This window comes from Acinonyx jubatus, chromosome B2, assembly GCF_027475565.1.
Source record: "Acinonyx jubatus isolate Ajub_Pintada_27869175 chromosome B2, VMU_Ajub_asm_v1.0, whole genome shotgun sequence".
Lineage (NCBI taxonomy): Eukaryota > Metazoa > Chordata > Mammalia > Carnivora > Felidae > Acinonyx > Acinonyx jubatus.
In genome coordinates this window covers 19,116,704-19,128,913 of record NC_069385.1, presented here as the reverse complement: position 1 = coordinate 19,128,913, position 12,210 = coordinate 19,116,704, and the positions used below count along the sequence as shown (strand labels likewise).

The window sequence follows — 12,210 nt, the reverse complement described above, 5'->3', positions numbered from 1 at the left end:
TATCTTATTCCTGATACCTCATCATAGTTTCATAAAATTTCCAGAAATTAAATACCTAAACTAATCCAAGGATAGAAACCAGTTTTACCATCTGATTTCAAAAATATTTCTTTCTTAAATTCTATTGCATCTTATTTTATTCTAGAGTAAGTCTTGTAATATTATTTGTATTATTATTTGATGTTTAGGCACAGGAGAACAATTTGAATTTTTCTTTTGTCATCTTAAGATACTTATGCTCAGCAGTAATAACATTTAGGATTATGTATTAAATAAAATTAAAAGAAAGTTATTTTAAAATGTGATTTAACATTTTAAGGATATTTATGCCTTAATTCTAAAATACTGTAATTATTTATATTTCAAATAAAATTAAATGTGAGATAATACTAAAATTCTTTAATTGCATTGATAAAAATTATATTCTTGCAAAAAAGGTGTGTTTTATAATATATTCTGGAAGTATAGCCCAAATACCACCAGGTTCTTCTAGTTTTTTTAAAGATTAGTTTGGAAAAATGTTTTAATGCTAGTAGATTCTAATACGTTTTCATAACAAGTAAGGTGTCACTGATGAAATTATTTTATAGGCATTACTGTCTAAGGGTTTTACAGCTGTATTAAAATATAGTTGAACCCATAACTAAAATATGTACAGTGTTTTCATAATAAAAATTATGAGGCTGTTACAGGGGCAAGTAGTGATAAAGTATTTCAACCACCTGTGTATGTCTGCTGAAAGTCTTAATTATAACAAAAGTGAAACAGGCTAGTATGTGTCATGTTTTGCTGACCACTTTTTGACTCCGTGAAGGATACAAAAGGGAAATTTCTGTTCTGAATATAATTTTAAACCCTAGTAAGATCTGCATAGTGATGTGAACATGATAGACCCGTGAGAAATAAGTTACTTAGTCTTGGAAGTTGATAATTATAAAGAAGGGAGTTAGAGGGACGAAGCTGTTCCTGACTTTAGGAAACATATTTTCAAAAGTTTTGGAGAAGTGTCTCTGAAAATGAAGATTTGGGCTACAAAGTTGTAGTTAATTTCAAGTCTTCAATATTCTCAGTAGGATAGAAAAAGAGAAATAGCTATGGAGCCTAGTAATACTAGTTGATATTTTTGTGCATGTGTGTGTTGTAAGAAACAAAACACTATATAAGAAATGAGGGATATAATCAAGGATGCATAATAAGTGTTGCATAAATCAGTAACTACTGTGTTGAATATAGGCAGGTTTTCAAAAAATGGGAAATAGCAAAATGTTTGGTTTCAATGAAAATATAATTAAGGAAGGATTAGGACTCTAGGGATCAGTTGAAATGATAGTTGAAAAGCAGAATGTAGAGCTAAATAACTTTGTTTCTCAACACTCTCTTAATGAGAAATTATTTAAGTTTCTGGAAAGTGAAAAATAATGAAGAGAAATGAAAATCTAAGCTACATTATGTATGCAAGACAGACCTTGGTAATAAACAGTAATAAGGTAATAAAAAGATCTCAAGAGAATTTGTGAAGAAAATTTGTAAACAGTTTCCAAGTTTTCAAAGGTCAGATATTTTATAAGTCATTAAATTTGATGTACAAATCAGTCAGAATTCTCAAATGATTTGTGTGCATATTGAAATGTCTTGTGTGCATATTGAAAATAGAACTGTCAATTGAAATCAACAGGAATTCACTAACAGTATGAAAAATCAGTGTTAACTTTTTTAATCTCGTAACTATGTTAATGGTTTATGGCAGCCTGTTGACCTAATGTTTCCTGAAGTTAATCAGATATTTGATAAAGAATTCCATGTATATTTTTTATGAACCGAGCAGATGGAAGCAACCTAGTTCAGTTTGACAATTGCAAGATTGATTAAACCAGAGTCAGCAAACTATGGTCCATGGGCCAAATCTCTTCCACTGCTATTTTTGCTAATTAGAACATCATCCTTGCTTAGCTGGCCCTAAGACCAATCTAGGCCTTCACATTTGCCAATCCATGGACTAAACCGTGGTATCTATTTAGTGGGTCAATTTATAGCCTACTACTAATTTCTGTGGTGTGCCTCAGTAGATATAGAATGCTGAATAACATGATTATGCTTGTTGTCCTTAAAGGATAACTACTACATCTGATAGCAGAGTAAATACCCATAAAGATATTGGTAGGTAGAAATCATAAACCTAAATGATATACCATAGTCACATAGTATATGCCATAGGATCACATGTATCAATTAATGTAGGGTTGGACTTTGACTTTTACCCTAAGCCAGATGGAATGGAAGGCTTAAAATTTCAAAATTGATTATTTTTATTCAGTATTAGGCTCACTGTAGTGCTAGAGTATATTAGAGTTTACTATCACCACTATTTATTATTGAGGTAAAATTGGCACATAACATTATTTTAGTTTCAGGCAGGCAACATACCAATTTGATATTTGTATGCATTGCAGAATGATCACAGTAAGTGTAGTTAACATTCATCACCTTGCATAGTTACAAAATATTTTTTCCCTTGTAATGAGGACTTTTAAGATCTACTCTTTTTTTTTTAATTTTGTTTAATGTTTATTTATTTTTGAGAGAGAGAGACAGAGCATGAGTGGGCGAGGAACAGAGAGAGAGGGAGACACAGAATCTGAAGCGGGTTCCAGGCTCAGCTGTCAGCAAAGAGCCCGACTCAGGGCTTGAACCCACGAACTGTGAGATCATGACCTGAGCTAAAGTCGGACGCTTAACCGACTAAGCCACCCAGGCGCCTCTAAGATCTACTCTTAAGCAGCATTCAGATATCCAATATAGTATCACTAACTGTAGTTATGCTGTATGTTATATCTCTTATTTATTCTATAACTGCAAGTTTGTACCTTTGACCGCCTTTACCGATTTCTCCCACCCTCCATACCCTGCTTCTGGCAATCACCAGTCTCTTCTCTGTATATATAGGCTTGTTTTTTATTGTTGTTTTGGGGGATTTTGGGGGGCTGCAGGATTAGATTCCACTATATCATACAAGTGATATCATACAGTAGTTTTGTTTTTCTGTCTTAACATAATATCCATCCATCCATGTCACAAATGGCAAAATTTTATTTTATGACTGAATATATCTATTGTGTGTGCGAATGTATATGTGTGTGTGTGTGTGTGTAACCCCCACATTTTTATAAAGCCTACATTTTCTTTATCCATTCATCCATAGATGGACACTTAGATTGTTTCTGTATATCACTACTATTTAAAGACCTGCTGTTTTAGTGTTTATCAAAAAGAGTTCATTTGGGCTCTGTGCTCACAGCTCAGAACCTGGAGCCTGCTTCAGATTCTGTGTTTCCTTCTTTCTCCACCCCTCCCCCACTTATACTTTCTTTCTCTCTCTCTCTCTCAAAAATAAATAAAACATTTAAAAATTTTTGAAAAGTGCTGCCTAGGTGGCTCAGTCGTTTAAGCATCCAACTTCGGCTCAGGTCATGATCTCGTGGTTCGTGACTTCAAACCCCACATAGGGCTCTGTGCTGACAGCTCAGAGCCTCAAGCCTGCTTCAGATTTTGTGTCCCCATAAATATTAAAAACATTTTTAAAGGAGTTCATTTATATAAACGAATATTTTGTCAAAGATTAAATTCATACCTATCACATCCATCATCTTTGAAGTATAAAAACTAGTTTTGGGTTTTTGTTTGTTTTGTTTTGTTTTTCCAGAACAATTAGTGTAATAAGTGTAAAAGGAAAAAAAAACTGGTTATCATTCAAAAAGTTCCTACTTAATGAAGAAAAATATATAATTCAAAATAGAAAACATTTTTATAAACCCAATTCAGTACTCTGTGTTCTCTGCAAATGTTATTGTAAAAGGTTTCTTAGTGACTGGATTGTGACATTATGTCTTTTACCAAAAGATTGGCAAAGTAGATAGTGGCCACACATGTACATATGTTGACATGATACCTGATTTCTGAGGTCCAGATATGTAGCCCCTTGTGTGTTGCCCAGCCATCCCAAACTCTTGACATGTGTTTGTTTGTAATTTTCAAAGAATTTTCAGAAATTCTTTTAATTCCAATCACTAAACAACTTACTGCCCATACTGATTGTTTACTCTGCATGTTACCGTGTCTTTTAATTCTTGTCCACAGCATAAAATACCTTGTTACAGTTTCTCCTAAGAATTTAGGCCATCCCCTAAGATAAGTTCTATGTAATTCATATACATCTGTGAAAAGAAAGTATTTCTTTAGAGCTCCTTTTAAAAATGTATGGTTTAATTATTAAGAGGTATAGTCCTAAAGAGGAGTAATGTACAATATTTTAAATATTGTAAATGTGGAGGTACAAAATATTTTCTTCATTGTTCATAAATATTCAAGGCATGTGTTTGAGACATACTGAGTGGAAACCACTTTGAAGTTTGAGTTGAGAGTTCCTATGATGTAAAAAATTACCAAATTTATTACCAAGTACTTATTTTCCCTCAAGAGAAGTCCAAGAAGTCCATCATATACTCTCAAATTAGTTTTTTTGTTTTAATTTTTTTTTAATGTGGTATTTATTTTTGAAGGAGAGAGAGAGAGACAGAGCATGAGTGAGGGAGGAGCAGAGAGAGAGGGAGACACAGAATGAGAAGTAGGCTCCAGGCTCTAAGCTGTCAGCCCAGAGCCTGATGCGGGGCTCGAGCTCATGAACTGTGAGATCATGACCTGAACCAAAGTCGGACGCTTAACCGACTGAGCCACCCAGGTGCCCCTCAAATTACTGTTTTTCAACAAAGTTCTACTTTATGTCTAATGTCCTTGAAGAATAGCAAATTATATCTTGGAAGTTTTCTTTTTGCTTAACTGATGACTACTGTATTATTTGAGGTGATTTAATATCAAATGTTCCTATTTCCTGTCTCAAGATTAACAGGCACAATGGTATCAAGGCCAGTACGCTCCAGTCATCTGCTTTTTTAAAAATGGTCAGTCGTTAAATGTGTGCTGTAAATAGGGATGAAACTGCTCTTACATAAATCTGTATTGTGATTTGGGTTTTGGTTTTGTTTTTTTAGCAGGTCTGTGTGATATTAGTGAAGGGACTGCAGTCCCAGAGGATCGCTGCAAATCTCCAACTTCTGGTAATTTGTTTTTTTATTTTATTAAGAATTCTAATCTACAGAAACTATTGTAGTGTATCAAAATTCCTTTTTACAGATAAGTATTTAAAATAACACCTATAAGAAACTTTTGTGTTACATATTTATTGTAAAAATCATAACTTTTCTTTGCATTCTCATTAAGTGAAAAGAAATGCACTAGACAAAAATCCACAGCTCTTACCTGCTAAGAGTCCTATAGCTGTTCACTGGCTTTCTAATATTTACACTTTTTTAGAGAAAATATATTTTACTCCTCACCATTGGAGCAGATGGGTTAGTTAATCTGCAACCTTGTCTCTGCTCTAGGCATGCCTGGTATCATCTGGTAGAATAGTGCCCTAATTCTTGAAAAATGTCCACTTAAATATTACCAAAGATTTTTAACATTTATAATTCAGTGGTGACTGTAGACAAAATAATTGTAGGCCATATGTGTTTTTGGTTTTGGTCAATCAAAGTGATATTTGATATAATTTTATAGCTATATTATAGCTTTTTGTCCATATTATATAGGTTTTTATGTGATCTATGTATATATAAATATTTCAGTGCAACATAATTTTTGGTACCTTTTCAGTCTCCTTAAGATTAAGAGGATCCTGAATTATTATTATTTTCAGTGGGTAGAAACTTTGCCAGTCTTTACTAAGATCAACTTCACAATTTTAACTACCATATTAAATCATTATGGCTGGGAATATTTGTCAGCTTTGTACTGGAAAGATTGTTCTTAGCATAAAGTAACATAGTTCTTAGATAGATTTGGATCCTTCCATAGCTGGTTCTCCTACATCAGAAATCATTTTAAGCATGGGAAATATTGAGAAGTGCATTTTACTTCACTCCCTCATGTTTCAGTTTAGCATTTTATTAGACCTAGAACTGTAAAAGTTTTGTGATAATTTTCTTTTTGAAATTCCTTTTCCTAATACTACATAAGTTATAGCTTTTCTTAAGATATATCCACCTTCTGGTTTTCTTAATCTTTAAATTTCATAATTAAATTCACTCATTATTGAAACATGGAGCCATCAGAATTACATAGTTAGCACCTACTGTTAAGTCTGGACATTGGTACAGTAAGTAAACTTTGAATGATACGGAGCAAGTAATTCTATTTCTGATCTGACAGACCTAGAGTGATTTCTGAATTTGGAATTTAGAATTATAATATCTTTTCATTATTGCTGTTCTGTGTCCATCTACCTACAATACTGTTCTGGTCTTCTCACCTCTCTCTCCAAAGACCATGTGAATGCCATTGTCAGTGTGTTAAGGCTGTAAGCCAAATTGGATGATTTGGACATGTAATAATAGAACCCAAGTAAACTAATATTCCTCATTATCCTAAGCCAAATTTTCAACAGGTGTACAGGTGTGTGTGTATATGTGTGTGTGTGTGTGTGTGTGTGTGTGTGTGTGTGTGTGTGTGTGTGTGTATCAGTTCGGAATAACCAAAAAGAGGTATTTATAAGTAAGTATTTAAGTATATTAAAATCTCATAACTATATAAATATAAAAAGTGCATAAAAGTAAAAACTCTCCAAATAGCTCCTTTTGTACCTGAGGAACTCAAACATTGTTGAACATTTTCAAATATATTATGCTTTTTTGTCCATGTGAAAGGACAGTATAGTTTTAACATACAGATGATATGATACTGGGTATTGTTTCGAGTGAGTTTGAACTGCAAAGTAAACATTGTGACTGAAAAAATCATTGATAAATCACAAATTCTTATCTTAGATATAAAACTTAATTTATTTAGTTTAGTCTTTGACTATGCTCTGAAAGATATAAGAATTTCTGAAGAATTATATCCATTCCTGCATATGAGGAAAGACTGCTTTCACAAAAAAAAATATCAAATTTTAGTAGATAGTAGGTGTGCCTGAAACGTGTTTCATAGAGCAGGAAATAGATCTCCCTCATGCATACATACTAAAACATACAGTAGAAACTAGAATAAAATTCTGGAAAACTAACCCTTTGACACTTTTTCTTACAGCTGTGTCTTTCACTACTTCTCCATTTTAAAATAGCTAATAGTAATTTTTGCTACCCATGTTGGGCCAGTTGTCTTATTCTTTGCACATTTGTAACTTTTTTGCCTTCATTGCTTTTAGAACCCCAATAAAGGAATAATTTAGTATCCTTCCTCTCCCCAGTACATGAAAATTCTTTTAGTTTAGAATGGTCAAAAAAGAAAAAATGGTTGGGGTAAGTTTGAGGTGAATCAGAGGAACCACAAGGCAATCATGTTATTAAAACCATGGAAAGTAGTAATTAAATTACTAGCCTCAAATACTTCCTGCATTGTGATAGGATATCTATCTGTGTATCTATCTATCTATGTATCTATAGTTAAGTGATATAATATGGACTGTTAAAACCAATATAGTTAATAGAAAACAGTGTATCTATGAGAGAAAAAGAAATGCATGAAAGTGGGTTGGAAGTTAGTGAGTCTCTCATAAATACTAGGAGAACCACTATTATAGAAGTGAAAAGTAGCCATATGTCCTTTATCAAAATCAGTGTGTTTACTCAATAATATAGATGAAGAAAAACTTTTTTGAAAAACATTTCAATCCATGATCAAAATTGGTGATCCCAACAATTTGGCTGGTCAATATCAAAGCTCTATTCAAAAAGCATACTGAGAATATCCAAGTTATGAATATAGTTTGCCTTTTCCACTTATTTTTAAATAAACCAGGAGTCTCTCTGAAGTAGAATATTAATTCTGTCATCTTGAATTAACATAAGAAATCACTTCTTCCATTTCCATTTGATCTCTATTTCAAAGAACTCAGATTTCTTTACTGAGCACTTTAATAATGGAATTTTGTTTTAGTACTGCATCAAAAGAGTATGTGTGTGTGTGTGTGTGTGTGGTGTGTCTACACATATGTGAAAATGATAAAAACATCTGTTAGGTTATTTCAGGATGAAGAAGGCTCAGGGCCACATTAACCATGATATAAACAGTGCCTTCAGGAGTTTCCATGTACCCTAAAAAAAAAAAAAAGCTGTAGATAAGTTCGGTGTTTATTTTATCACAGTTATTGATATTCACAGATATTCACAATATCACAGATATTGATAACTCACAGTTATTCAAGTGAGTTATGCTGAAAACATTTTTGGAACTTTGACAAAAATTCTGACAACCAATGATAGGCATTTTCAGTTAGGGGAAAAATAAATCCGTTTGTTTTACATTTATGGCTTCTGTTGCCTATTACGTTGGAAATAACTAAAAAACATTTTTATGATTTGATATTCATGTTTGATATGTTACCTAGCTATTTCTCTAAAATGAAATATATCACATAAAATAAGTATTAATAATTTTTTTTACATTCCTGTGGCTAACCTCTTATAACCATTATCTTCTTTGAAAAACAAGTATATCCATCTCTACTCCTGAAAATGTTCCATCGAGTTCAGTGTTACTTATGTGATATTTTTTGAGATAGGATTTATAAGGATCCATAAGTGCTATTTAACAAAAATAACATGGTTTTTAAGAATACTCTTTTAAGACTATTATAGAAGTAATTGGATACTGCCAATGTTGACAGGTTTTACTTGGTCCTTGGAGAGACTTCAAAGATATTTTCCACTTGGCCAAAGAAAGCATCAGTTTGACCTTATTTATTAAGGTTCAGTACTTTCACTGGGATAAAAAAGAAAAAAAAGTAAAGAAAACCGGCCCGGTGTTTTAGAAGTGCAGTGCAGTGGGAAAAAGACATGTGTGTGAACTTAAAATATGAGGTATTAAGTGAAGTACACATCATAGGTGAAGTATACAAAGGGTTGTTGAAATTCAAAAGGGGGGAAGTGATTTATATCGAGGAGACTGGAAATTTATGGATGAGATATCATTTGAAATGTGCTATTATGAAGAATAGATCATTTAATAATAGAAGTTGTCAACTAGAGTGCTACTTAGTAGTACATTTATAAATGAAACATTAATGTCAGAAATCAAATATAAAAAGTTAGAAACACTTCTTTTAAGGAAAAGGCAAGTAAAATCTTAACTGTAAAAATATTAAACATATTAGAAGTCACAGCTGGAATAAAATTAACTATTTCTTACCTCATTAAACATAAGTAAGTATTTGAACATACCTAAAATTATAAGTATGATCCTCAGTTTTTAAAAGATCTCTATGGTAAGCTAACTCTGAAGTAAATTTTGTCAGTATACTTCTTGCCTGAGATTCTTAGTTCTAGATGAACCTTATTCAGTTAACTAATATCGAAGAAGTTTTGCATTTTCGTTCAGAAACTGTTTATTGCTGCTTATATTGTTCTTTACCTGTTCTCTAACGTATAGTGTATACCAAGATTTTTCCAAATGGTTGTAATTTATGGAGAAATCATTATAGAGTTAGTATTTACATATATTAAGGAATTCTGTACCATGAAATACAATGAACTACTGATTACTTTTCTTACTTTAATATTATGAGAACTGTTATTGATTATATGCATGACATCTCATGGCTAATAGTATGGAAACTTACCTTAGAGGTTACCAGATTATTTTGGTTGTACTTTTCCCTGTGACAACTCGTGTTTGTGACTGACTATGTGCTTGTTCCTTCCATTGTCTTGATTCGTGTAGGTTCTTCATCACCACACAATTCAGATGATGAACAAAAAATGAATAATTTTATAGAAAAGGGTATAGTATCTTTATTTTAAAGCATTTTCTTTTAATTATGTTTAATTTTAGTTTACTTTGAATAGATTTTGACATTTTATATCAAAATATTATTTTCAGTGAAGACCAAAAGCAGAAAGTTTTCCAAGATGGTAGCCAGTGATATAGGTAGGAAATAGAAATTTCTCTTTTGTTTCTAATCCTTGCTATATGCAGTGTTACTCAACACCAGAAAATGATCTAATGCATTGCATTTTGTATATATTAATTTGTTATTTCTATGCTAAGCAATAATCTCTTGGGCTGTTTCTTCTAAACTCATTGGGGCAATAATTATTGAAAATTAGTTAAATTGGTGTTGCAGTTTTTCCTGACTTACGATGTGAATTATTCTGTTTTTATTTTGGCTTTATTTAAAATAAAGCAGGGTTCAATTTATGTCGTAAATAGTACAGTTTTATACCAAATTTTGAGATTTTTCCTTTATAGTTTTTATTTGTATTTTCTCCTACCTTTTTCCCATCCTTCTCAAATTTTTACAATCCCCAATTTCAATGGTTCTCTAAAATATTGACTCTGTAATCTGCACTGCCCTGGAGTTAAATGGGAATTTTCTTAAGACTCTCCCCCCAATCCCCACAAGTAAAACTAAGTGACGGAGAGTATTTTATATTAATCTCTTTGGCTGTTTTTATGAGTATACTTTGAATTGAATTACCCAGTCTAAGGTTTTCAAAGTTTAAAATTAGAAAACAAAATACATAATCAAACTTTGGGGATATAATCAAACTCTAGGATTTTTAGTTTGTCATAAAAATTTGAGTATTCTCTGAAGATTTTTAAAGGCTTGAGAAGTACTGTTTTACAAAAAGAATAAATTTAATCTTTGATTTAAACCCACAATTTTTATTATACTGTTTTTTGTTATTTATTTCCTCTGAAATGCCTATCACGTGTTCCTTGAATTATATTAAATGAGGAGCATTTCTAGGCAGCTGAAATAGATTTACCTTTGGTCAACTGATAAAGTTTAATATATAGTAAAAATAAATTGCCAAAATTCTCAAAAGTAGCATCTATATTGTCTGCATATTGTAAATTGAACCCTGTTTAGTCATGTTAACGTTGGCTGACTGTTAGCACGTCTGGTCATTTTTAAATAAGATGGTTTATTCTTGGGCAAAGGGCTCTTCATATATGGGGAATTGATTATCTCTTTGTGGTTTTATAGTGAATCAGTTGGTAATAGTTAAATCGCTTTAATTATGTACTAGCACTATCGCATAATACTTTTCAACCAAATTTTTTATAGTATATTTTGTCTTAATAGTACTTACTGTCATATAATGTAAAAAGTTATAAGAGACCTTCCTACATACACTTTTGCAAAGAACTTTTATGATCTATCAATTATCTAGGAATTTTACCTTACATAAAAGGAACTTTGTATATGATTACGTTTTTTTGAATAATTTCTCTGTCTGATTTTTGATCCTGTATTTGCTTTGTTAACTATGTGTTGACTAGCTCCTCTTTTTTTCTGTTGTGAATAGAACACATAACATGGAATATCTGAGTTTGAATATTTGAAAGTTTTCAATTAACAAATTTCTTAGGATTAAGAACATTACTAGAAGGAAGGATAGTTCTTTGGTAATGTTCTTGCTTTTTATGTTGTTGGCAAGTTTTTGTTTCTGTCATGCCAGTTTTTATATTTTTTGGGAAACACATTAACTTTATTCACCATTTCAAAGGTTAGGTTAGTTACAGTTATACATAATTGTTTTACATCTTCAGAAGCTACTGCTCCTATTTTATGTGTAATTTTGTTTGGTAATCTTCCAATATAGGTTTTAATCCCAACATATTTACAAGAAAAGCTCTCTTCTCAATTTTTCCTTTGTTCAAATGGAGACTGCTCCATTTTAGACTGTAAAGTTTTTACAGTTAAAAAAAAAAAAAAGGAGTTTATCTTCCTACATTAGTGTCTAGTTTTGTAATAAGAGTTAACATAAAATATGCTATTGAAAGCACACTAAAATGTCAGTGAAACGTTGCGGAGGGGGGGGTTGGAGAAACTCCTACAATCTCCTGAAGACCTCTCTGTCAAGACATATTTTCTGCGTAAAGTTTATGGTGTCAAAAGTGCTAGGATTCCTTGAGCATTCTTAGCTCACTGTGTTCCCTATCATGCAGTCCTGTACTTGCTCTGAAGTTCCCTGGGCCTCATCAAATTACCACCTCTTTCTTCCTCAGTCTACAGACATTTATAGCTTCAACTTTAGGAAGTTATGAAGTGGCCTCATAAAGGAAGGCATTAAGAATTAAGTCTAGACCCCTAAGATTGACACTGGTTAAAAAAAAAAAACAAAACAAACAAACAAAAAACCCTCCTTGCAT

General features: G+C 32.0%; 1 protein-coding gene across 8 annotated transcripts in view; it reads left to right on the top strand.

The window, feature by feature from the left end:
• The window catches only part of STXBP5 (syntaxin binding protein 5), a 163,808-nt gene that overhangs the window by 104,527 nt on the left and 47,071 nt on the right, over positions 1-12,210 (top strand). For 2 of the 8 annotated variants that reach the window (XM_053222128.1, XM_053222127.1), the window contains exon 19: positions 5,049-5,111. In XM_053222128.1, the coding sequence (XP_053078103.1) occupies positions 5,049-5,111 (63 nt within the window). Of the gene's footprint in view, positions 1-5,045; positions 5,112-9,771; positions 9,832-9,930; positions 9,979-12,210 lie in introns of all 8 variants that reach the window. The other 6 variants (XM_027056686.2, XM_027056685.2, XM_053222124.1 and 3 more) reach the window with 5 other exon arrangements.